This window comes from Pangasianodon hypophthalmus, chromosome 14, assembly GCF_027358585.1.
Source record: "Pangasianodon hypophthalmus isolate fPanHyp1 chromosome 14, fPanHyp1.pri, whole genome shotgun sequence".
Lineage (NCBI taxonomy): Eukaryota > Metazoa > Chordata > Actinopteri > Siluriformes > Pangasiidae > Pangasianodon > Pangasianodon hypophthalmus.
In genome coordinates this window covers 13,068,208-13,095,904 of record NC_069723.1, presented here as the reverse complement: position 1 = coordinate 13,095,904, position 27,697 = coordinate 13,068,208, and the positions used below count along the sequence as shown (strand labels likewise).

Genomic DNA, 27,697 nt, shown 5'->3' with positions numbered 1-27,697 from the left:
AAGAAGATCATCGGGGTCTCTCTTCCCTCCATCACAGACACTTAATCCACACACTGCATTGCCAAAGCCACCAGCATTGTGGATAACCCCACACACCCCTCACACAAACTCTTCACCCTCCTGCCATCTGGCAAAAGGTAACGAAGCATTCGGGCCCTCACGACCAGACTGTGTAACAGTTTCTTCCCCGAAGCCATCAGACTCCTCAACACTCAGAGACTGGACTGCACACACACACACACTCAACTGAACATCACCCCATTCTCTTTGCAATTTTTGCACATCTCTGTATTCCTCTGTATCTCGATTCCTGCTGCTACAATATTTATTATATACTGTATATAATCTTTATACTCTCTACCTGGCTACTACTCCTTATGTTTACATTTACAGCAAATTGTATTGTTACTCTTTTGCACTACTGTCATCTGATTCACTTTCTACTAGAACTGTGTACTAGTCGGCGCTGCATTGTAACGTACTGTGCCCATTGTCTTGTTTTTGTAGTTTTGTACTGTCTTGTGCTGTCTGCACATATTTGCACTGTGCACTTTATATAAATATACACTATACTGCCAGAAGTATTGGGACACCCCTCCAGATCATTGAATTCAGGTGTTCCAATCACTTCCAAGGCCACGGGTGTATAAAATCAAGCACCTAGGCATGCAGACTGCTTCTACAAACATTTGTGAAAGAATGGGTCGCTTTCAGGAGCTCAGTGAATTCAAGCGTGGTACCGTGATAGGTTGCCACCTGTCCAATAAGTCCATTCATGAAATTTCCTCACTACTAAATATTCCACGGTCAACTGTTAGTGGTATTATAACAAAGTGGAAGCAACTGGGAACAACAGCAACTCAGCCACGAAGTGGAAGGCCACGTAAAATCACAGAGCGGGTCTCCGCCAAAGTTGCCAACTTTCTGCAGAGTCAATAGCCACAGACCTCCAAATTTCGTGTGGCCTTCAGATTAGCTCAAGAACAGTGCGTAGAGAGCTTCATGGAATGGGTTTCCATGGCTGAGCAGCTGCATCCAAGCCTTACATCACCAAGTGCAATGCAAAGCATCAGATGCAGTGGTGTAAAGCACACCGCCACTGGACTCTAGAGCAGTGGAGACGTGTTCTCTGGAGTGACGAATCACGCTTCTCTGTCTGGCAAGCCGACGGACGAGTCTGGGTTTGGCGGCTGCCAGGAGAAGGGTACTTGCCTGACTGTATTGTGCCAAGTGTAAAGTTTGGTGGAGGGGGGATTATGGTGTGGGGTTGATTTTCAGGGGTTGGGCTTGGCCCCTTAGCTCCAGTGAAAGGAACTCTTAATGCTTCAGCCTACCAAGACATTTTGGACAATTTCATGTTCCCAACTTTGTGGGAACAGTTTGGGGATGGCCCCTTCCTGTTCCAACATGACTGCGCACCAGTGCACAAAGCAAGGTCCATAAAGACATGGATGAGCGAGTTTGGTGTGGAGGAACTTGACTGGCCTGCACATTGAGTCCTGACCTCAACCTGATGGAACACCTTTGGGATGAATTAGAGCAGAGACTGCGAGCCAGGCCTTCTCGTCCAACATCAGTGCCTGACCTCACAAATGCGCTTCTAGAAGAATGGTCAAAAATTCCCATAAACACACTCCTAAACCTTGTGGAAAGCCTTCCCAGAAGAGTTGAAGCTGTTATAGCTGCAAAGTGTGGGACAACTCCATATTAAACCCTACGGATTAAGAATGGGATGTCATTAAAGTTCATGTGCATGTAAAGGCAGACGTCCCATAACTTTTGGCAATATAGTGTAGGTAGTCTCCAGTAGTTCTGTGTTGGTTTTATGTAGCACCTTGGTCCTGGAGGAATGTTGTTTCGTTCACTGTGTACTAACTAGCTGAATATGGTTGAAATGACAATAAAGCCGCTTGACTTGACATGACTTAAATTGTCCATGGTGTATGATGGGTTGTCATCCGGTCCAGAGTGTCCCCTGCCTTGTAACCTGAGTCCACTGGGACAGGCTCCAGGCTCCCCTGTGTAGGATAAGTGGTGGATGTGCTGGATTTTTTTTCCTTTTTACATCTTAAAAGGTTTGAGAACCCTTGTACTATACTGTTCAATCTGCATCTACATTACATTTAACTTTGCAGCATGCATTACCAATCACACTATTTTTGCACAAAGACTTTCAGGAAAAAGAAGGAATATTTTTAGCAGAATATCTTGTGGAGATGTAGTGTTGTAGTAAACTTTGGGGACAGGGATGCATTTGATGTGTGTGTCCACTAGGCAGCTGTCTGCTTCTTTGTTCGTCTGAAAGTCTGATTTTAACCCCCACAGTCTCTTCTCCTGTGTATGATTCACCCTACACACACACACACACACCACACTCGGCAATGTCGCTCCCTCGCGGGACGTGAGCAATGGGAAGTACACACACACTTGGTCTGTATCAGTGAAGGTTTGAACGCATCTCTGTCTGTGTGCAGCTTTATTCCGCTGAAGGAAACGAGGCTTCATTGGGAATATTTTCCCGGCAGGCTGGAAAGCTGACGCTGAGCCGCTCACCAGCTGCTCTCTCCCAGTAAGTAGCCGTGTGTTTGGATGTTAGCTTGCTAACCTTTTTATTTACAGGGTTTCTCAGCATGCTGCCATTATTATAGCTGAATATTTCATTCCCGAGCTTCGTCTGCCAAACCGAACAGCCTTATATATTTATTTTTTCTGTTTTTACTAATTTCTTAATTATCACACGACTGTTTTCCAGCAGAAGTCGTGCATGTGTTGAGCTTTTAGTAATGGTGCGGCCTCCCTTCACAGCTCTCCGCTGCTTTATGTGTTAAACAGCAGCTACAGTTTAGCCCGGAATGTCCTCTTAGCTTCTGTTCCATTTTATAAACAAACCTTATACGCTAATGGCTGCTAATGTCACTTTACAAGGTATTACCTTAAACCAATCTCTTGACTTTTTCCACAGTCCCTGGGCTGAATCCTAAATGCACTCCCATTAGATATAAAGCGCCCCACATAGACTAGAGAAGCCATTATTTCATACTCATATGTAGTGCACTCATATAAGGAGTCAGGAGGGGTTTGGAGTTGAGCCCTTGTCCCGGTCTGGCGCTAATGCTAGCTAGTGAAGTATCCCAGTGTATTACAGTGTACACTGTAGGCTGTTATATTTACAACACTGGAAAAGGGACAAAGCTGTGCAGTGGGTTATTTAATTCACAGATTTAAATTTAAGATAAAAGTTGAAAAGTACTTTTCATTCATTCTTGGATTTTATGTTGCCTTTCTTCAGAGGTCTAGTTTGTCCTTTGTTGGGAGTTTTTCAGTTCTGTTGTTGTTGTTGTTGTTGTTGTTGTTGAACTTATCTATTGATAATAGTGCTGCTGTCTGTGAGAGTTATATGCTCTATTATATGATCTATAGTACACTCCCCATTCCCTTATGTCCTGTTTCCCCTTCATGAATTCTGTATACTGAAAATCCCCCACTTATTTAAAAAAAAAAAAAAAAAAAGTCCAAAAGTCTACTATTAACACAGCCTGTATAAAACAATAGTGTCATGAATTCTATGGTACTTCTACTAAACTTGGTGGTCAAAAATATATAAACATCCATTAGATTCGATTAGATTGGATCATTTGGCTTTGTGTTTTTTGGGGGCTTTGTGTTTTAGTTTGGAGTGCATTACAAATTTATGAGGTCTTTTAAAGTCTTTTTAGACAGACATCTGGTGCCTCTCCCATTCCTCATTAAAGGCTATGGGTTTGTATATGGCCAGTGCCCCTCTTTTTGTGCTGCTGAAAGACTCCAGAAAAGCTAATAGATCCATCTGCATACCATCCAGAACAAAAATCAGTAGCGGACATAGAGGATGCCTTTTCCGATTACGCCTGCGACAGGAACAGGATGTTGGTGGAACCCTTTTGATAACCTCCCTATTCACTAAAGATCAGTTTGCTTCTTTGTGTTCTCCCAATATAGACCTAATTGTAGTTCCTGGAAAGGAATACGTGCTCAACTCTGCCATGCACATGACGCTGAGGCAAGCGGGTCACCATTGTCCCTGTTTCTCTTTTTCTCTTTTTTTGTTTTAAATGACTAACCACCAGGAACATTGTTACTCCCCCAACAAGTGTTTCCCCCATGCTTATTTCTGCATTTTGCACGATGGCATTGAAATTTCCCTCGTCATCTTTTCTGCTGCTTTCCTGTTTTTGTTTTCCTGTTTGTCACTTCCATTTGCCTATGCTCTCCTCATTCTTTTCAGATTTCAAGTTCTTATGACCACATTTTATTCCTCTTTTTCATCATGGTTCATCCTCTTTTCCTCCTATAAAATACTGGAGTGATATTTGTATAATCTTACAATCTGAATATTGTCTCTCTAATATTCTCAGACACTGGCTTTAAAACTAATTCCCCATAGGTATTTACTTCACTCCTAGGCCATTTTTCCTTCCTGGGAGTTTACATTTTCAGTTATTTGTGTCTACTTGGAAGGACTCCAGTATAGGGGAGGAGAAGCATGGTTATTTACACCTCTTTTAGGTTTCTCTTTTGGCACCAAGACACAAATTAGAGTGTCTCTTTTCATACTACTGAACCAGGGCATTACCAAGATGTGCTTTATGCCACTTACTAGAGAAAAAGGGTCCGTTATTGCCATCAGTGCAAGAGAAATGCGTGCAAAGTCCCGCTTTACTGCTCAAATTAAAAAGATCAGCGGACAAACGAGGACAAAGATGGAAATTAAACTAAATACTGTGGTCTTCACACAGGAACTTACTTCAAAAATGTACTTACTGCGAGCACTTCCTTAAATAATAATCAGAGGCACAGAGGGACTTCCAGTATGTTACTGTCTCCTCTTTCTCTTTTCTTTTTCTAGTAATACATCAGACAGCCAGTCAGTTTCACTACAACTTACAAACTTTTTGCACATTTCCCTGATCCCGGATCAAAAATAACAGCAGTGTTATGCAGGGTTATGTTTGTTCCTGAAATCTTTTAGCAGTCCGCCAGTCTTTCAGCCTTGACTGTACTATGTCATTATATTCTGTCTTAGCTCTGTTTTGCAGTCAGTTAGCTCTTGCCCGGATGCCAAGTGAATACAGTGGAGCAGCATGGTCTGTGTGAAGAGTGTAAGAAAAAGTGTGGAGAATCTGACGGCTGCTTTCCAAGATCCTTCCCAGTCTGCCTGTTTAGTTCATGAGTTTAGCAACAGGCACATTTCTCTTTCTGACTGCTCTTTTTACAGTGGCCTGTAAGTACAAACCAAATGAACAACCCGCTCACACAACAGCAAATCAGAAAATGCCACAACAAAACCAAAAACATAATGCAGAAAGGCACCAACATTTACTCAACATGGAAAGCCGTATTGAACATCACATGCTCGTTGCTGATTCACAAGACGTATAAATATCACGAGGAAAATGAATTGGACTTTTTCCAGTCTGTTATCTAGTTAGTGTAGTGAAAACGATGTAATGCTAAGTTACTTATTGTGGTGTGGAATAATTCTTCTTCTGAATAACTCAGCTTCCTTTAGGTAACTTCCTTTTTTCAGCATTCACAAAGTCATATTAATGTCGTGAAAAGCTGACAGCACATCTAAAATAACATCATATAAATGCTGATGATAAAAATAAGAATGAATAAAGATTGCTGAAACTGAATGCAGTCTCTTAGACTGACATACACTGTAGTCAATCATCAACGATCCTGATCATGTGATGGTCAAGGACCTAAGCAAGGACCTACCTCTTCCTTCTTGAGTTAATGTTGATGTATTTTTGTGCTGGGTTTTTTTGCACATTTGTTGGGGTGTTTTTTTTTGTTTTGCTGTTGCATTTTTGGCTTGTTAATGTGTTTTGCACTTACAGGCCATTCTGTCGTTTGCCTGTATTTTTACTGAATTTTTATCTGCAGGTTTGATCAGTTTGCTGTATACATATCATATTACTTCCACTTGTCCTACTTTTGTAGTCTTGGCAATCAGAAAGTCATCGTGTGAGGCATCAGAGAAGTCTAGCAGAGTACTCAATTTTAAATAAATAAGTATTTGATTTGTGCAGTGTATTATGACAGGTTCCTGTTTCTGTTTTTCTCCTTGTTTCTTGCTCTTGCTGCTCTGTTCCTTCTGATCGTTTCCTTTTCTCATAATTTCTGCTTTCATTGTGGAATTAATAGCCCAACAGGCTCACTTGCCTCTGGTCCCTTATAATTCTCGCTTCCTCAAAGTAGCTTGGTTTCTGACACCAAAAAATTTTAGGGCCAAGGAATGAGTAACAGAGTAGTACCACATTTAAAAGGTTTTGATCAAGACTAAATTATTTTTGCTTTTCATATTTCATATGCTTTCCTATTCATGTCCACTTGTGCAAGTTGAGCTTTTTTAATTTAATTTAATTTAAAGTTGTAATGTGATGCTATGTAATCAATCTGCTTATGCTGACGTTATGTAAATGGCACCCTTCTCTGATAAAGCACATCTTAATAGTGCCCTGATGTGTGTGTGTGAAAACTGACATTATCCGCTCTGTTTTGCCTTTGACAGCTGTTGAAACATGCTGATCTACAGCCTGTTTGTAGATGCAAGGGCAGGAGGCAGGAGTGCCGTTCCCAGTTGGGAAGTTGCACGCGACTCAGAGCTGGCACCGCTATAAAAATTGTAGAATGGCTTTAGTATAAACATAAAAGTTAAAAGAAATTGATATGTTGGGCCAAGACTGTTCTCTAATGTGGTGTGTTATTGTTCCTCTGAGGTTTGTGCTGTAATTGTGAAATATGATTCGGCTAAAGCTGAGGACATCCTAATTCACTCCTCATGGCCTCGTGATTTTTGGGGCATCTAAGTAGTTTTTAGAGGATTCATTTAGAGATTCATTTGCTATCCAGTTACACCAAATACATGCAGTGCACTTTCATTTGTATCCCAGCACAATTTTAATAAGAAATGTAATATTTATATTATTTCAGGACATATCAAGACATGCTGATTGTGTAACCCCAAGTTCCATAACCCTTTAGAATGAAGATGAAAGTTAGAACTGAGATAAAATCCCATGCATCTGTGAAATCGATGGTTAATGGTGATGCTGGCAAAGTTTCTGACAAAGTCTGCATGGTATTAAATACTCCAACATCTGGCGAAGTCTCTTGGCCCACTGCTGGCCTACAGACAGGATGTGATGGTTTTTTTCTTCTTCTCCTATAACTCACATCACACACTGAATCTGGGCTTTTTCTAAAGTAAGCAAGAGGTCAACCTGAGTGTTGGATGAATTGGCTGAATTTTACATTTACTCTCACGATGATTGAGGCATGAGGATAATTTTTTTTTTTTTATTGCTTCTAGTCTTTCCAAGTGTTCTGCACCAGGTTCCAAGCAGTTTAATATGAGTCCATCAAAAGCCCCAGAGTGCTTGGGCTGTTTGCACTAGTGTTTAAACACTCAGTAACTTTATTGCCCGTTGTACTTAAAATTATGCTCTGATGCGCTATAGCCCTGCATTATTTTCTCTTTGCGATTGCTTTTGCAATTATTCATTTAGTAAATACTTTTATCCAAAACAAAACCAGGAAGTGACTCATAATAAAAACCTTACTTAACTGCTTGGCTCTGTGCTTGGAAGAACCTTATCACTGAGCTGAGGTTTTAAATTTGTGGTCTGTGATGACTGTCAAGCTGAAATACACGAATTACTACTTGATACTACTCCCTAAGTTACTTATATAGCCAAACATTTTGATAAATTAAATTAGGCAAAGGAGCAGGTTACAAGCAATCAAAGAATGGAGATTAAGAGTTGTCAGCAAATCAATATTAAATTGCCACTTGATATTAAACTGTTATCTGATCAGCAATAGTGAGACTAGCAGTCTGTAAACTGAAGTTCCAGGTATGTGTCACAAAATCTTATAGTGAATGAGCTTCAGTGGAGCGAAGTACTGAAATGTTATCATCACATCAGTGCTAGTAAAAATCAGCATACATAGGTTTACACATTAGACTTCTGGGTATTGATGGAGGATCTGGTAGTTTTTTGTTTTGAGTAAACATAACTAAGAATGCTTAGAACTGCTTAGAATGGCAAGAACTGGCCATTGGATTAACATTGCCATTGACTAACCACAGATTTTCCCATGGGTCTTCAGCAAATATGGAAGAATATCTTGTTTATATATATATATAGAGAGAGAGATTTTTATTTTTACCCTATGCTCTCCCAATTTGGTCATTTGTCAATTCCCACCTGACTCTCCCCAATCATACCACAGCTACCACAGGGGGAGGGTGAAGACTAGCCTGTGCTTCCTCCAAGACACGTGACGCCAACCACACAGGATAGCTGAGCACACTTGGAGGAAATCCCTGACTGCCTTCTTCCACATACATGAATTCACAGACACACGCGATTGGTTAGTGTCGCTTGCATTGACGGGGGAGAGAGTAATGACATCCCTTCCATCCAGACAGCATGGCCAATTTTGCCTTCTTGGCCTCCCTGCCACGTGATCTCCTGATGACAGGGTGAATGCTTTTCTGTTGCGCCAGACAGAAGCCCTGGGATGATTTTTTCAAATTCATTGACTATATGTTGTTCTTGTCATATCACGGTGTTCAAAACTTTCAGTGTCTGTGCTGGAAACTGCATGTTACTTAATCACTTTGTTTTATTCCATCTTAAAGATGTTGTAAAAGTTTTCAAACCTTTTAAACACAAGCTCAAAGGGGAAATAATGAGAGGTACTGGAATCCCCACCTTCAGAAATCAAATCAAGTCACCAAATGATGAAATCTGTAAGTGACAAGCTTTTCCAGAAACAAGTCATTGCAAGTAGTGCTTGACTGTTGTACTGTAGTTTAGTTCAGTGCAGCACATGATGCTTTTCTTCCAGTATTCTCAGAGTCACGACAACTGATAATTCTGTATTCTGATGTCATTGTTCTGGTCCACTAATTTGATTGGACAAGCAGCATTCCAAGAGTGCTGATATTTAGTGTGACATTTCACTGTTCATATCACATTGCTTGTCTGTGTTCGCTGTTCGCTACGTAAAATTCCAATTCTAGCAGTAGTTCATTACATTGAAACTGTTACTACACTTATTAAGGGCTGTCTTAAAGATCTAAGTCTGGCTTCTTTGGGAAATATTTTTGTTGATGGGGCAAAAATAAACAAAATATTTGGCCATATTATGTTGGAAATGTCAGTTACTCTATATTAATTTCTTGTTTATAGAATTGTTGTATAAAAGCAATATCGCACGAGCAAGATTGCCATTGCACTGAATATAAGCACAGCTGTGATTACCTGCAGCCAAATCACATCCATGCTGATATTCAGTGCAAAAGCACTCTTGCTTAATTGCTTAATTAAGCTCTTATGAACAAAGGGCAGCCTGCTGGTGCCATGGGTAGCGTTGCCCTCTCACGGTTCCAGGATCCCTGGTTCAATCCTGAATTCGGGTTACTGTCAGTGCAGAGTTCTCCTGGTGTCTGCTTGGGTTCTCCAGTTTCGATCCACCTCCCAAATACATGCTAGTAGGTGGATTGGCTAAGGTAAATTGACCATAGATGTGATTGAGTGTGTGATTGTGTGTGTGCGTGGTGCCCTGCGATGGACCGGCGTCCTGCCTAGGGTGTATTCTCGCCCCGTGCCCAGTGCTCCCAGCATGGGCTCACACTCCAGGATAAAGTGATTACTGAGTGTGTGTTATTTGTGTACTACTTTTTTGCCTCCCCACCAAATGGGAGGCTTGCTGGCAAATTATGTGACATTTCAAGACAGCTGTGGGCGCTCAGCTTAGCCAGTACATTCGAATCCTGTCCTGGGCCCTTGCAAGTCAAGAACTAACTAAACTATGACTGGCAGACTTTTAGAAATGAGAACATAATCTTGCTGAGAAGGATGGAGATCATTTCTGTCTTGACAGACTACCCTAAAAAGTGTCCAACCCCACACTGATTTCAGGACAACACTTTGCCAACAACTTGGTGAAGGATTTTAGGCTCCCCTGCCGGGTAGCAAAGGTGTAAAACGGGGAAACATTGTATTTATGTCGTATGCAAAAGCAAAAGGATTGTAACTACAATGGAGGCACTTGTAATTCATTCTGTCTGTGAGTTTTATGTATCCTGTAGGTTCCTTTTGTTTAGTCAGCAAAGCTTAAATGGAAAGAGAGACCGCAACATGGAGAAGTTGAACCTTTACTCAAAAGTGAACAAGAGCTCCTCCTTCCTGTTACTGTAATAAGTTAAGACAAAATGTTCTGGATTCTATTGCTAAAAATAGCAGCGTATAACATTCAGATTAATATACGCTGTAAAATGCTTAGCACTGGCACAGTGCAGCTCTTGGTACTAGTGTTTTTTTTTTTTTCTTTTTCTTTTTTATGCTTTTTATCAGCCTGCTGACAGTGTCAAACAGTAACTAACCATCTCAAGTCAAATGAGTTTGTCATTCCTCGATATAACTCATGCAATGGAACAAAATGTTTGTTTCTGCAGGACCACGGTGCAGCACGGTACACAGGACTACATAAAGTGCAAATACACAACACTGTGACACAAGTAAATAAATACATAGGACAATAAATAGCATTATATCCTATAGGAAAAGGAATTAACTAGACAGGACAATAGAACAGTACTAGATGGAACAAACAAGAATACAAGAATATTATTGGTGACTTAATCCTCTAAAGGGTTTACAAACCTTTTTCAAATATAAAATTACCTTAAATCAAACTTGAGTTTTGGTAGCCTTTCTTGCTAAAGGCATCTTTGTGTGTTGTGAAGGTATCATACTCCCTGACCAGAATGATTAATTAGATGCAGTTCAGAGGCCATTAGTTCAGAAGGGATCTCAGACAATATCGTTTGATTCCAAAATAACACTCAAGCCACAGGCATGGCCAGGCAACTGCAGCTTGCCTCACAGCTTGCCTCACAACCTCAAAACACAGACTACATATTCTCATTTTGCATCCTGTTTACATCACAAACATGAGGTTGGCAAGGCACACTGGGACCTGGCAGTGCCATGTGGGCCTGGCTTCATCTCAGCCTGGCTTATTGTTTCCCCAGAGCCGGGATTTCTCTACCCAGTACTGGGGGAGGGTGGAGAGGGAGACTGATATGGCCGAGGGGAGCAGGACAACATTACAAGGAAGTTGCAATGGACTTCTACAGGCTCTCATGCCGTGCATTTTTTAAAATATTTTTATTCTACTGGACATGAATAGGACTTAACAGATGGATTCTGTTTCAGCAAATTATTAAATAAATGAAGGTAAAACTAAATGCGCTGTTGTGTTGATAAGGATGTTGATTGACATTTCCTGCTTTCAGAGATTAACTCTTAAAATTCATCTGTTCGTCAGTTGTGGACTCAGTATGTGCTCAATAATTACTGCAAATCAGGCAACACACAGTATGTACAACATGCTATTTTATAACAGATTGAGTCGTGTAGAATAATAAACATGAATGTTAATTAGATTTGCATACTGTGACCCTGTTGTGCTGAAATGCCCCTCAGATAAAATGCATAAAATGTAGCTTTATATTAACTTGCTTTCAGAATTGAAAGATTTGTACAAATCCAAACTCTGGACAGTACTATGTTTACTAGCTTTACTTGATGGAAATCTGTTGCACAGAAATGACTCTTAGACAAATGGTACCATGCAATCTTTTCACATAGTGGTTTCCTTACCCAGAGTGCTTGTCATTGCAGCTGTTGCACTTTTGGTCTGTGCCACTAAGATGTAGCCTTATGTGGAGGTTTAATGCCACACACTGGTTAGGCTTATTACTAATCTGGGCCAGCATAATGTCATTTGAGGTAACCTCAGCTAAACTCTCTCACTTTTGTGTGACCTATATCTTGCCATTCTTTTTTTTTTTTAAATATTTAGTTAGTAAAAGTATTGATGTGTGTATCCTCACTAAAACTGAAGCACATTTGTAATGTTAGTCTGTTCCATTTAATTCACATCTTTTCCCCAAATAATTTACTTGCTTCAGCAATGCCATTTTGATGTTGCTTAAAATATTCTCCAAGTGTACATTTGCTACAAATTTAGCTGTTGTACAGTGGTGGCTCATCTGTAGTGCCAGGTGAGGCAGAGCCCCCACCATTTATATCAGCTGTTCAACAAATGTTAATCTTCATAAAGTCCTCATGTACAACTCTATACATTTTTAAATTCTGTCAAAATGCTAATTACCTCTTTTGGGTGACCATCTGCTATTTGACAGTTCCTTTGATCGCTTGACTTACTAGATATTGTGCAATTGTCACTTAATTTTGTGGTCAAAAATGGGAGCTACAGTAAGTGCTAAAAGAGGTCCATTGAGGCAGGAGTCACGCTGCCCCTTGCTCGAGGGAGGAGCAGTGGACATGACTGCTAATGACAGGGTTGCCAGGGTCACTTTTTTTTTTAATGCCAAATTGGGCTAGTTTAAAATACAAAATCTTAAAGCAAGATACAAGTTTTATAGCAAGTAATCAATTAAATCTAATACATTTTCACAAACAAAGGCAAAATCTAAGTGCAGACAGTGTGTCTATGATGCACAGGACCATTTCTATTGTAAGATATATCTCCAATGTTTAGGAGAGGGAAAGGGGGAGTGGATACATCTGTCCATAAATCAGAAATGTGTGACCTTGTTTCCCACATAACGGCTGATTTAAAAAGAAAAAAAAAAAAAGAAAAGAAAAAAGAAGAAGAACAATGTGTCTCTCTTTTCCAGTGCCTGAATTTTTTTGGTCTAGTGTCAGGACTTTTGTGTGGTTTTGAGATGTAGTTGGGCTGGAAATTTTAATGAAACCTGACAACCCTACAACCCTGCCTGACAAACGCTATTTTTTTCTACAGTTTTATGAACGAATCTCAATTACGATTTCAGGGTTTTTTTTTTTGTTCTTACATTATTATTTTAAATAATAAGTAAATTGTGTAATTTTTCAAAGTTTTTTTATTTGTTAGAATGGACTTTGGAAAATGTAGATGTGAAAAAAAGTAACAGCACCATCTACTGAAAATAGTGCCAACAATGTTTTTTAATAACAAATATTTAAAGAAAGGATATTAAAAAAAACCTTGTTTGCACTGTTTGCTGTAGATGGCACTGTTACTATTTCGCACAACTTAGAGAACACTTCTTTCATGACAGAGTAAATGGGGACCATGAAATGCCACTGCAACTGAGAATTCAACTTCTCAAGGGGTATTCTTCTCAAATCTGAAGAAGTCTGAAGAAGGTAACTCCCATTAGCGAGGTGACATCAAATCAACATGGTTGTGCACAGCATCAGAAATAAACAAAGTAAAACTTCTTACCTTTAAATGAGTTATACTGTATATACAAGTATTAGCTTTAGATTAATCAACATACAGACATATTTGTTTTGTTAAATTGAAAACACTGACTATACAGTTTGCTGTTTGAGAAAGAAGATTATACATCACTCATCCAAGTTAGCCGCCTAGCTTGTTCCTAACAAAATACCGACGAATGGTGCTATCACATATATAAACATGTACAATCTCAATTAGAACATTTTGAAAATCGCGTTAAAACTTTAATTCAAATTAACTGAATTAAACGTGAAGGTTTCCCGGCACTAACTGAAGATGGATATTAGTAATATTAAATAATTTGTAATTTGCAGCCTAATGTGTACAGCAAGCAATTTGGCTACTGCACTGCAGCTTGAGGAAGCCATGTTCTGACTTGGACTCTTTAACATCTGATTAAAAATTTCCGTTTAGTAAGTGAATTTAAGGAACAACTTGATTTGGCCAAGCAAGTTGCTTTATAACTCTCCCAAGGATGAGTCGCTAAAGAGATGCTCCCCAGGGAACATTAATCTGCACATTTTTCAGTTTTCATGCTGTTTTATCAGCTTGTGGAGAGAGTGACTCATTAGAGGCTTTGTTTTTTTTACTGTCTTTCCATCTGCTTCGCTCTCTGGAGAGGAGAGCTTCTGTTCAGTAACAGTTTGTCGATTAGTCTGTAGTCAGGAACCTTAAAATTAACTTTCTTGAACAAACCGATGAGACACTAAGATGCAAAACATTTCCAAATCCACTAGATTGGAGTTTAATTTTCGTATGTCTTCTGCGGACTGCTCTCTTAATCATTTTATTTTCCATTCTGCATTCATAGGTCCTGATGAAGATTCAGCTCTACTGGAAACTTTTGGAGTCTTAGGCCACAGTATGGTGAATGCCATTCTTTCTCCTTGAAGTGACTCCATTACTGCTATATTGGATGCAGTTGAAAAAGCAGAAAAGGAAAAAATATGCTTTCTCTTGCCCCAGTGGATTAACTTAATTGTGAAGAGATGAAAGAGTGAATAGGTTTGAAAAGCTGTCTTGCTCTGAGACAATACAAGTGGATAAAAGAAAGCAAAAAAGTTGGAGTTTGTGCCATCATTTCCTGGGTGGCCTAGTTGGTCAAGATGACCAGTCTGTTTCGGCGGAGCAGCAATGGTGGCTCTCGTGGAGGAGGAGGGGCAGGAGGAGGAGGAGGAGCAGGTGGAGGAGGTGGAGGAGGTGGAGGTTCGGCCACGGGAGAACTGAACAACAGCAGGCCTAACCGACAGGTGCGGCGGCTGGAGTTCAACCAGGCCATGGAAGACTTTAAGACCATGTTTCCCAGCATGGACTATGACGTGATCGAGTGTGTGCTGCGCTCCAACAACGGGGCTGTAGATGCCACCATTGACCAGCTTCTGCAGATGAGCATTGATGACAACGGCTCAGATGACAGCTCAGACTCTGATGACAGCATCCCACCTGAGGTAGCAAGACACACTCTACACACTGTCAGACATAACCCTCTCATTGTTGCCTTCGAGCAGGGCCCTTGGATATAAATTGTTTATTGAATCATTTGTAATTTGCAGCCTAATGTGTACAGCAAGCCATTTGGCTACTGCACTGCAGATAGAGGAAGCCATGTTCTGACTGAATTTAAGGAACAACTTGATTTGGCCAGGCAAGTTGCTTTATAACTCTCTTAAGGATGAGATGCTAAAGAGATGAGCAAGGCCCTTAACCCTCTCTTCTCCAGGGGCGCTGTATTATGGCTGACCCTGCGCTCTGACCCCAGCTTCCTACCAAGGAGGGATATGCAAACAAAAGAATTTCACTGTAATGTATTTGTGACAAATAAAGGCTGTTTCTATAAGCCTTTTTTTTTTTGTAAGTTGCACTTGATCATTAATAGGTCATATGGCCATAACATGTATGAGGGTGAATCAAATGAAAACTGGGACACTTGCACTGAAGGAAATCGAGATTAAGTAGAAAAATGATACACTTTTTGACACATATTTGCAATAAATAATGCAAAATTAATGGAGTTTTATAATGACTCATCGTTGTCTGTAAACTATACCTATTCTAGGAACTCAGTAACTTATGTAAAACCCCTGGAAGCATCACAGCATCTCGTTTTAAATGTCATTTATATTTTACTCTTTGTGTTTTAAACTTGGACAATATTTTGCATCTTGATTTGGTTTAGATGGGATAGGATAGAAAAGAGTGTCATTATACTGAATAAAAAGCAAAAACCTCTTTTCCTACAGGATGTAATGGAATTTTTACCAACATGTCAATTCAAACAGGATATATATGACCTATGTTTATTTCTACTGGTCATTGTATAGAAGGTAAAATACTGCGTAATCTTTCCAGCTGTGTGCACGGAATTAGACAGGACAGACGTACTTCAGTAATAATTGAAGTAATTGAAGAATAACTGAAGATACCCCACATCCCCATTTAAAACTAATCCATTCCGAATAGGAGTCTAACTGCTCTTCGTATATTAAAACTACATAATGAAAAGAACCTGATCTCATGAAAAATTTATACAAATCCAAACAAGGGTAGTGGCGTTGAATTTCATTTAACTTGCATAGAAACATAAACACACCCCTATTCTTAGCTGTTGTAACTTTTGCATACAAATTGAGTTGTGCTAAATAGTGAAGAATTAGCATTTGTGAGGCCATGTTGGAAAAATGTCTTCATTTCTAATTCCATAAAAAATTATTTACCTTTTATTTTTAAATACCTGATTACATTTAAGTTTGGACACTTTTTAACTTTCAGTTGACACTAGGACACATGCAAATTTTTGGCTATACAGGTTACATTCATGCCTTTTTTCCACCACCTTCTACTGAACTTGATATTATCACAAGCCTGTAAAACTGTCAGAGGTTGAAACTATATTTAGGCAGAAACAACATGAAATGGAAGAAATAAAGCTAGACAGTAACTCATTGTGGAGATTTTTTAAATTTAGCTGGGAACGTACAGCACTTTCAGACTTTGTTGGTGCAGAGAGAGATGTTTTCCACTTTAACCCATGCTGTAGCCTGTCTCTGGCTCTGCCTCCTTCACACTTACATTTTTCATCATTCATCTATTTTTCATAGCTTAGTGAAGGCAGCGGGCCCTGATTAAATCACGTGATTTGTCCCATTGAATGTGGTGTCATCCTCTGACAATTTAATATTATTAAAATAAGAGCATATTACTCTGGTACATACATTTGAGTCTTGATGTAGTTATAGGGTTTTTATAAGTCCATCTGAAGGCCATCTTTGATGATACTATATTATATAATACTTTGATGATACTATATTATATATTATATAATATATATTACTATATTATGGTATTATAGTTTTGTTTTATCTGGTATTTTTAAGTTTTGAAATCTAATGGCATATCCTTTTTATGTCTCTGTGTCAGATTCTGGAGAGGACCCTCGAACCAGACAGCTCAGACGAAGAGCCACCTCCAGTCTACTCTCCACCCACATATGACATGCACATATATGACAGGCAATATCCCAATGCCCCGCCCACTCCTCCCCCTAGGTAAAAAAAGAGGCATAAAGATTATGCAAATGTTATCGTAACATAAAACATGAGAAATATTGTAAGCACTTATAAGTTGTAATTCTTTAGATTCGAGAATAAAATGGTAAAATTGCTTCACTTCTTTGGCTCTGTGTGTAATGGGGATAGATAGCACATTCCTGCTCTTTCCCTACTCATGCCCCCTGGTGTTCAGGACTCATACTGCTGGTTCTAGTCAGCACATAGTTGGCTTTTAATTTTGGGCGGTGTGAGAGGAATAATTACCGTTGTGCCTCAGGTATTCAGTGTCCTTCTAAATCAGTTTAGCTGTGGTACAGGTACCCATAAATTTAGATGAGGTCAGAGTAGCTCATTAGATGTGGGTCAGAGTAGCTCAACAAGCTAGTGCTGCGGCACTGTCGCTATAAGTGGCTTGTTATATGAGATATGAAATATACTGGAAGATGAATTAACTTTAATTAATAGCTTTGCTTTTTCTGTTGGCAGATGGTAAATTTATTTCTACCAGCATGATGATACAATTATTTGTATGGCATTTTAACTTTACTAATTTAATACATTTCTGTTCATACTGGGTTTTCGTATGTGAAAATGTTCTTATAATGGAACTTTAATGTCACCGTTATTACATTAATGCAGCATTTAAATAGGTTGGATTTTTTATTTTTTTTGTTATCACTGACAAAATCTAAAAATCTTTTGTCAACATTTTTGTCTGTAATTCTGTTGTGGCTAATACAAGTTGTTTAACCAAACAGCCAATGTTAATTCAATCACGTTTTCTTGTCTATCTTCATGATATTCTGATTTGTAATGTAATAATGCTGCAGTTACCATTGCTGTTGTTACTATGACTTTTCATGAGTTGGTGAAAAAGACCTAGAACATGAAGTTCTGTTTGGGTCTGTTCTTCTTTTTGAGTGTGCAGTGGAAAACCACTCAATCACTTCTGTTAATTAACATTTGTTAATTAGTGTATTCATTGAAAGAGGAAGCTCAAATTTAAATAAATAATGGCTTAAACATGTTAAGTAATTAAATTTTAAAGCCTGATGAAATGTTGCAGGTTTGAAGTGCAGCCCTCAGTGGGACAGCAGCACACGCGGAGTTACAGGAACTGGAACCCTCCGTTACTTGGCAACCTGCCTGATGACTTCCTTCGAATCTTGCCGCAGCAGTCAGACAGTATACAGGTGCAGAATTGCACATTTACCTCATAAATCAAGCATGATATTTTATTTTCCTAATGTTGATGGGCTCATTGTTTTGCATATAAATATATGTCCTTTAATTTTCTCTTAATCTATCCCATAGTGTATTGTATCTCTATTACATGTGTTTCTTTAGAGCTCTCAAAGCAGCATGCGTGAGCCATCGTCCTCCCTGGCATCACTGCCTCAGCGGGCTGCCTGTGTTGCCGGAGCATCTGGAGCCTCTGAGCAGGAACGCAAGCTCAAACAGTACCTGGAAGATGAGCGCATCGCTCTCTTCCTCCAGAACGAGGAGTTCATGAAGGAGCTGCAGCGCAATCGCGAGTTTCTCGTCGCACTGGAGCGAGGTACACAGTCTGTAATGTGCTGTGAGGTGCACAGTATAGGACTGCTTTCGTAAGGACATCTTTCACTGATTTAAATAAGAGGAATGTGTGATGGTTAACACACATCAGTGATAGGGCAGGGTATTGCATTAAAATTGCACCCCATAGTCAGTTTACAAGGTTCACTACAGTTGAACTTTTGAAAGATCATACTGTGACATGGCCATCTGTCAGCCAACAGGAGATACTGGCACAGAACTTCATGCTTCATGCAAGTGTGGAGCAAGATGGGGAGATTTGTATAGTCCAATGGTCCAAATCTATAAGGACAGATCAGATAGCACAAAAAGAGTTAACTAGTGCACTGTGGGTGCTCTGTTCTGTTCTGTTTCTTTTTTTTTTTTTTTTTTTTTTTTGGTAATTTTTATTTGTACACTGTATCAATTTGAGACAATAGCAGGAATATAATGGTCTGAATTTGTATTTCTCCCCCAAAAAACATGCCATACCAAATCAACAACGCATTTCAGTGCATTTTAGGATTGTCCTTGTGAAAGCAGTCAAGAGGTCCTGTGATCCCATAGGTACATCATACACACTGCATGGATATAGTGATGACAACAAATACAATTAACTTTGGCTTTACAAGGTCACACACAATTGCTACTAAGATTTTATTCATATTTGAATTGAATTGAAATATAGTACTAACTATGGTAATTTACTACTTGAGAACTGAGAAATAAAAATTTAAAGCATCAGCATATCCCTATGCAGTCACCCATTGAATTGGATTATCTCAGCTCAGTCCAAGGAGTAACGTCATCTAGTATATAAATACACACATTATTTAATGGGTGTAGCAATTTTTTTGCCTGTCACATATCCAGCACTGCCACTGCTTTACCTGCTTCAACTCAGATAAGCCTGTTTTTGCTCAGATTACTGGTGCTTGAGATGTCAATTCCAATATTTCCATTTTTGATACAGTAACGACAAGAGTTAGGTTATTTTTATGTGTTGGCATAAGAGTTCTCACCGCTGATGTCCTGGAAATCAGATTAAAACAAGTTGTTGATATTTGTTTCTGTACATGATGCAGTAAATCCCATAAAGTAACAAAATATGTGTTACTTTAATAATCTAACATGTACAAAATTGGCACTTGTCCTCACTGAAGGAATATATTTTAAACTTTCTCTATAAAGCAGTGTTAAAATGTATTGTATCAGCATTATTATCATTGTACTATTCAGTTCAGTTTCAAAGTTATGCAGAACAGCACAGGCATGATGGCAACATGGATTAAAACAAGTTGTGTCCTATGTCCACATGCGACATGCATCTATGTTAATCATATGCGTTTACAGAATAAAACATGTTAGTGGATCTCGTTATGAATTTTTTTTAAGAGAGAGTTTTTGTCACTGATGTCACTAATAGAAAAATTTCATGACTTTTCAGAATGCAGAACACCAAAATGTCAATATTTTCCTTTTAATTTCTAACACAACCTCCATCTTGTCTGTTTTAGATCGCCTGAAATATGAATCAAAGAAATCTAGGTCAGCTGGTAACTCTACAGGTAAATGTCCTACACCTGTGATTGGAATTGTGTGCTTTTATAGATATTTGTATACTTTTGTGTCATAATATCATAGATATTTAAAACTGTAGGCATAGTGCATTTTCAGTGACATTGCATGTTCTCCACATGACAGGTGTCCACTACACTCCTGGATCATTCGAGGCTTGCACAGTAGTGTCAGATGATGCTCTGTTCAGAGACAAACTAAAGCATATGGGAAAATGTAAGACACTTTCTTCTGGCCAAAGAAATCACAATTCCAAAAATACAGTGTGATTCATGATCTAATGTAACCTAAACATTGCTTCCACAGCAACCAGGAAGAAACTGTTTGAGATTGCCAAAGGGTTTTCAGAAAAGACAAAACGAAGAAAGGCCAAAAGAAGGACCCTCCTGAGACATCATTCATATCCTTCAAAAGGCTGATTTCCAACTCTGAACATTTTTAAGATCACTATATATGGACTAATTAAAAAAAAAAAAAACCTCATTCATCTTTAGTAACTGCTTTATCTTGGTCAGGGTTGCGGTGGGTCCAGAGACTATTCCAGGAACACTGAATCAAACACTCAAACACTCAATCACACATTCATTCACACCTAGGGGCAGTTTAGAGTAGCCAGTCCACCTAACTGCATGTTTTTGGGGTGTGAGAGGAGACTGGAGAACCCTGAGGAAGAATGTATGAAACTCCACACAGACAGTATCCAGAATTCATGATCGAACCAGGAAGCTTTGAGCTGTGAGGTGGCAAGGCTATGTATATTAACAATAGTGTTTGCCTTAACAGTCTCTCAGACTGGGCACTGCCAACTCCACTGCCAATCTACTGGATGATGTGGAAGGAAACCCCTGCGGTAAGAATATTTCTCTCTCTCTCTCTCTCTCTGTGTGTGTATATATATATATATATAATGTCTGTGTGTATAGGGCGCAGGCCTGTTGAGCATATAAAGATACATGAAACATTATGCTGGTGGAGGGACAGAAGACACATTATTTGGTCACAAATTATCTGTCTGTCTGTCTGTCTGTCTTTAGAGGAGGAGAGTCAGCTCAGAAGATTGGCCATGCAGGAAGAGGAGCGGCCCCACCGGGAAGCACTTTCATGGTGAGAGGTCATGCCACTAATCAGCGAATGTAGTCATATTTCTTGGGGATTAAGTGGCAAATTTATATTTGAACAAATAAAGCTGAAGAAATAGTAAGTACTACGCAGAATGTCATATTTTATTTTTGTGTTTCAGGACAATTTCTCTTTCTTTGTCTCATACTGGTTCCATGTACACTGCCAGTTTTGAACACCTGGGGTTTCTTCTTTATTATAGCGTAATCAGTATTACTGCCACAGACCAAACAAAATAATGCCAAATAACAAGTAAATAAAGAAAGCTAAATGTTTGTAAGACTTATTATCTGCTCACTTTCAGTTCCTAATGAGACTTATTAAATTACTTATTAAAAGCTGGCAAACTTGCAGGGTAAAGCTGCTAAGTCTATAGATAATACATTCATAAACATGCTAGTATTAACTATATAACAAATATGTGGTGTGATGCAAGCGCATAAGTAGAGTGATAGACATTTTCTAATTAGATTAGATCTAGATTGTTCCAATAAAATGAAGTAATTTCTAACACTTCTCAGTTCTATAAACATTTAATAGTAAACCTTTCTTGATTAGCTTATTGATTCACCTATTCTTGGTTAGATTGTTAGAGTATTTAATTAAAAAAAACCTTGAATTCATTAGTAGCATTATGACATGGATGTTCCTATTTTTTAAAGATGTTTTGTCATTTGTGCTGCTCATTTCTGTGTTTTACTTCAGCCTGCTTTTAAACAAACTGCACACTATATTGGGCATGAAGTACTGATGTGGGAAAACTTTTGCTTGGCAAGACTGCCATCTCTCCAAGAGAGACATTCTTGATTCAGTCTGCTGAATATCTGGTAGACACAAACTAAAGTTGTTGTTGCCAAACTTCTAAGTGAAAACTCTTTCCAGTGTGTGTTTTCCATCGACCATTAGACATTTTTCCATCAGGCTAAAATGTTTTTTGCAGTTAACAAGTACAAAAGAAAAAAAGCAACAGAAAAAAAGAAGTTAAACCAGATTCACTAGAACCTGAAAAGGTTTTTTTTTTTTTTTTTTTTTTTTAAATGTTTCATGTTCTCCAGAGGTACATTAACAGATACTAAGACTGTGTTTCTTCTGTTCCTCTTTCAGTTGTAGTTTCAAAGATGAGGTTTACTAACAAGAATGATGTATAAACCTTTGACCTTAGAGCTGTGTTGTGCTTGGCCAGTACTGGGTTTGATTAGAGCTTGACTGTTTCCCGAGGTGGTTGGTGAATTTACATCTAGTACATTAAAAAAATTCAGGATTTGGATGACTTTTTGAGTAGCATTAATTTACACATTTATTCATTCAAGCAATTCAGGTTCAGGTGCTGGTCAGTTTGATTTAAGTCTAGAATTTTTAGTTATTTGCAGTTAATTTTGTTCTGCAAGAAAACCCACATAGCCTCATAGAGCTGGGGATTCAAATTAGCCATTGTTTGCAAGATTAGATTTGTTATTTGGTAAATAATAGTGGCATACTTAACATTTGGGTTAGTGAGAGTGAAATCTCATATTCTTGTTCAATCTGCAACTGAACCTTTTGGGAACATAACATAGTGTAATAGCTGTTAAATCTGTTATAACTAAGCTCATAATTTATAACTGTATTCACACTCACTTAGATATAGAAACGATCACTAGAAATAAGTTTGTGGACACCTGACCATCAGACACATATGTGCTTTTTGAACATCCCATTCCAGACTTAGTCCCCCTTTGCTGTTATAATAACCTCCACTCTTCTGGGAAGGCTTTCCACTGGAGCGTGGCTGTGGGGATTTGTACTCATTCAGCCACAAGAACATTAGTGAGGTCAGGCACTAATGTTGAGTGAGGAGGACTGAGGTGCAGTCTGTGTTCCAGTTCGTCCCAAAAGTATTCAGTAGGGTTGAGGTCAGGGCTCTGTGCAGGCAACTGAAGTTCTTCCACACCAACCTTGGCAAACCATGTCTTCATGGAGCTCACTTTGTGCACAGGGGTATTGTCATGCTGGAACAGGTTTGGGCCCCTTAGTTCCATTGTAGGGAACCTGTAATGCTACAGCATCCAAAGACATCCTATACAATTGTGTGCATCCAACTTTATGGCAACAGTTTGGAGAAGGCCCACATGTACACTCACTGAACAATTTATTAGGAACACTGTAGTAATACTGTGTACGGTCTTCTTTTGCTCTCAGCCTCAAATCTTCATGGCATGGATTCCACAAGATGTTGGAAACATTTATTTGAGATTAATTTCTTTGAGGTCCATGTTGACATGATGGCATCATGCAATTCCTGCAGGTTTTCAGGTGCACTTTCATGCTGCGAATCACCCGTTCTACCACATCCCAAAGGTCTTCTGTTGAATTCAGATCCAGTGACTGGGAAGGCCACTGAAGATCATGGAACTCATTGTCATGTTCATGAAACCGGTTTGAAATTGCTTTTGCTTTGTGGCTGGGTGCATTATCATGCTGGAAGTAGCCATTAGATGATGGGTAAATTGTGGCCATGAAGGGATGCACATGGTCAGCAGCAATACTCAAATAGGCTGTGGCATTCAAGTGATGATTGGTTGGTATTACTGGGCCCAAAGTGTGCCAAGAAAACATTCCCCACACCATTACACCACCTCCACTAGCCTGGACCGTTGACATAATGCAGGTTGGGTCCATTCATGCTGCTGGTGCCAAATTCTGACCCTACCATCTGTGTGCCTCAGCAGAATTTGAGCTTCATCAGATTAGGCTACGTTTTTCCAGCCTTCAGCTGTCCAGTTTTGGTGAGCCTTTGCCCACTGCAGTCTCAGCTTTCTGTTCTTGACTGACAGAAGTGGAACCTGACGTGGCCTTCTGCTATTGTAGCCCATCTGCCTCAAGGTTCGACGTGTTGTGCATTCTGAGATGCTTCTCTGCTCACCATAATTGTACAGACTGGTTATCTGAGTTACTGTTGCCTTTCTGTCAGTCTGGCCATTCTCCGTTGACCTCTCTCCTGATGCCACACGCTTGGCTGATTAGATAATTGCATGAATGAGTAGGTGTACACGCATTCCTACTAAAGTGCTCAGTGAGTTTAGGTGTGATGGTGAGGTGTCCACAATCTTTTGGCAATATGGTGTATAAAAGATGTACTCGCAGTTCTGCCTCATAATTTTCCACCAAAGTAGAGCGGAAAATATTGTGGATTGAAATTTTGCTTAACATGTGTTATTGATCACATTTCAGATCCCTCCTGCCACCTGATATATTTAAAGTATCCGTGGTGAAAGCAGAGTAAGCCGTGCCAGACTGCCTTGTGGCTCTGTGGTTCCATGATGATGGTGCGAGCCAGTCATCCCCAGCTCCGCCCACACAGTCTCCACTCACACAGGTTTCCCTAGTCACAGAAAGGGACTAGAATTCTAAAGCAGCATTGTAACAAGTCTATGATTATTGTTATCTGCAGTATATTAACTGTATAGTAACCCTTCGTTAATATATGATTTCATATGTAAAACTGAACAAATACAGTATTAAATTTCTGTCTTCCCTGTATAATGGTTAAAAAAATTTCAATTTGTGCTAGCTACTTTAGATGTATTCTTCCTTTGATTATTTATGGTTTAAGAAGAATTTGGCTTGTTACATATAATTTTTATATCTTTGCAAAATATTTATATTTCTTCAAACATACAGGTTGACTAACCTGATGGTTATATAACATTGGAAAGTTTTCTACGATGTCGAAGAATCCAATCCTTTAATTATACAAAAGGTCACCGCATTTGCTTCTGTAATCCATTTGTAGTAACACCAAAATGCCTTTTACAATCTGTACTCCATTCTGTCTGACTACAATATACCAAGGCAAAAAAGTTCAAACTAAATGTTTTATGATGATGATGATGATGATGATATGCCTCTGTCATGTGCCGAACGAATAGCCAATTCAGCCTGTGAAAGTGCCCTTTTATCCAGTAGGCATGAACTTGTCCAGATTCTCTACTTGTCCAGAGCCGAAGCATTCTCTTGCATAGCCAAATGATGTTACAGTGCTAAAATAATTCTTATTGTCAAAATGTAATGCTAGAGTTTTTCAGATGAATATGAGAAAGGGCAGCAATCTGTGAATGGACTTCTACTTGCACTGCAACTTGCATTTCATAATCCTGTTATGATTCTTTTGTAGTTTTCCTACAGGAAAGCTAACTTTAAAAAAAAAAAAAAAAAAAAGCCAGTATTAATATGATTTTAGCCAGTAATGCTTTTTCTAGCCTGTTGTGTTTAGGATCACCTGACTATATTGAGGAGTTAGGTGGACAGAACAGGTTGAAAGATACCATCATGTTAGTTTAACATGTTGTTGATATTTGACTAGATAATTTTAATTCTGTTTCAAGCGGTGTGATTTTATTGCAAGGGAAGATTATGAGAATGTGACCTTCTACAGTTAGTGTGTATTTTAGTCGATGTTTGCATAGCAGGTTCTCTGTGTTCTCTATTAAGTCATTGGGTTTCTGTGAGTAGAATCACAGGAATACAATAAATTGTATTTTTGTGCTATTATGCAATGGACTCTTAGTAAATATAACAAAGTATCTCTTGGGTTTTTAAGCAGAGAGCATTTTTCTAAACACTGTTTGGACCTTTATTCTATTATTACTGGTTCTAAATAGCAGGTTTTTCCAAGTCCAGCCATAGGAGGCATTGCACAGTCCAACGTTTACCATGTTCTTTACACTCTCAAGTTTCCTTTCATTGGATATGAGTTAATAAACTACTCATATGACTCCAAATCATATGAACAGAAATCCTATGTGATACTTAACATGTTGGAATATCCAATACCTCTTATGTAAAATAGAGGTGGGAGACTATGAAAAATTCCCTTTGACATTTTCTAACTTTCTTTGAGATATTTTCAAAAAGGAGAGTATTAAATTATATAAATTAATTATTTTGTTTGTTTGGTTAGGGACACATTACATTTCTTTAAAAAGTCATTTAAATGATTGCTCTTAGCCTTCATCACTTTATTACTATTAAAATTGTTTTCTCTGATTTTTTGTTTTTACCTCAGAAATTTGGCTTTTTAAAAGCAGGCCATCCTGTTTTAAAACTCTCGTAGCATTCTACTTGTGTGTTACTCTTCACTGTGTGACCATACATTCACATAAATTCAGTTCATCTCCCATATGATCTATTCACACTAACATATTTAATCTCTCAGGGAACTTGCTCTCACTTAACCATTTTGGTACAAGCACAGCTTGAATGGACATAAAAATCAATAGTAAAAACAGCAGTTTGAAAGCTTAATGTAGCATGGTCAGATATGCTTCATAACGCAATAAAAACTTCTAACCAAAAGATTTTTTTAAATATAATGTCAGTATTTAAGGATTTTTTTTTTTGTCCTCTAAGATGTTCTTTTCCTTTTCCTTTTGATATGTTCTTGAATTCAGGCCTAAATTCTCACCAAAGTTACCTTTGGTCTTCATAAAGGGTGAAGTTAGGTTGAATTTACTTTACAGGGTGGTGAAAGTTGTGCAGTAATGCATGGTGTAATGATCAATACAGTGTACTCTTCGAATGTTAGATTAGATGGAATATTTTCTTAATGTTAAATTGGGTTAGTAAATTGAATTTGTAACATAAAGTGGTTATTATTATTATTATTATTATTATTATTATTATGGGAGAGAATTACGTTTATTTCTAAGACTATGACTGTATTTGCCCCACTAATAAGTGTAATGGTTCTGTAACCCATCATAATCCCAACACTGTCTCTGGATCTAAAGTTTTCTTACAATCCTGTTACCTTTATTAGTTATTTAAAAGGAATAAAATTGTTATATGTTGTCCTGCGGTGTCATTATTTCAAAGGCATCCTATACAATTGTGTGTTTCCAACTTTGTGGCAGCAGTTTGGGGAAGGCCCACATGTGGGTATGATGGTCAGGTGTCCAGAAACTTCTGGCCATATAGTGTAGTGTACCTCACACATCATTTTTATACATCTTCATGCGTATTGTCTTTACACAGTCTGGCCAGTAGGAGGCAGTGCAATCACACAAACTCCATTCATTGCACAGCAGTAGGTATCCTGGGTTTGGTTACTTTAGTAGAAATTTCTCGGCAAGCCTCGAATACAAAACATTTTGGAAATGTTTACAGTATTATCTTTTTAAATAAAATGTATTAAATGACTAAATATCTCAGCTAATTAAATGTTTTTACAGGAACCTGACACATCCCCAAATCAATCTGACTTTATCAGACGCATAAACCAAATATATATAATATAACCAAATATTGGCAAATATACGCTTATATACTTTATAAAAGCAGATTAAAATACAGGTATATTTCTTGCGTTTTATACTGCTATAATGAATCTTTTTTTAAAATCCAGGTTACTTTTTTAATACTATTATTTATCTTTGTAATTTTAGATTGCCTTAATAATACTTGTGCACAGTCCAGTTGTTCATAGGCTATTTACTGGCTTTTATAGACTTGATGATTTTGTATGCTGAAAAAATAATTTTGTAGGG

The 27,697-nt window shown here is 38.5% G+C and overlaps 1 protein-coding gene across 3 annotated transcripts; it reads left to right on the top strand.

Annotated features, from left to right (window-relative positions):
* Positions 1-2,331: 2,331 nt before the first annotated feature.
* cuedc1b (CUE domain containing 1b) lies at positions 2,332-27,002 on the top strand. 3 transcript variants are annotated; one of them, XM_053239530.1, is made up of 12 exons: positions 2,332-2,569; positions 13,190-13,277; positions 14,186-14,822; positions 16,792-16,919; positions 17,989-18,115; positions 18,270-18,480; positions 19,994-20,044; positions 20,181-20,270; positions 20,361-20,455; positions 20,847-20,904; positions 21,089-21,158; positions 24,384-27,002. In XM_053239530.1, coding segments are annotated over exons 3-12 (1,173 nt in total). In that variant the 5' UTR covers positions 2,332-2,569; positions 13,190-13,277; positions 14,186-14,480; the 3' UTR covers positions 24,385-27,002. The 3 variants fall into 3 exon arrangements, with proteins under 3 accessions (XP_053095505.1, XP_053095503.1, XP_053095504.1); XM_053239528.1 differs by lacking the exon at positions 13,190-13,277; XM_053239529.1 differs by lacking the exons at positions 2,332-2,569; positions 13,190-13,277 and adding an exon at positions 11,129-11,297.
* Positions 27,003-27,697: the final 695 nt, after the last annotated feature.

Excerpts from the sequence above, each read along its gene's own strand:
- cuedc1b (XM_053239528.1), top strand. The coding sequence starts at position 14,481 with ATGACCAGTCTGTTTCGGCGGAGCAGCAATGGTGGCTCTCGTGGAGGA. Across the intron at positions 14,823-16,791 it reads ATGACAGCATCCCACCTGAG|ATTCTGGAGAGGACCCTCGA; the intron begins GTAGCAAGACAC and ends TCTCTGTGTCAG. Across the intron at positions 20,045-20,180 it reads GTCAGCTGGTAACTCTACAG|GTGTCCACTACACTCCTGGA; the intron begins GTAAATGTCCTA and ends TCCACATGACAG.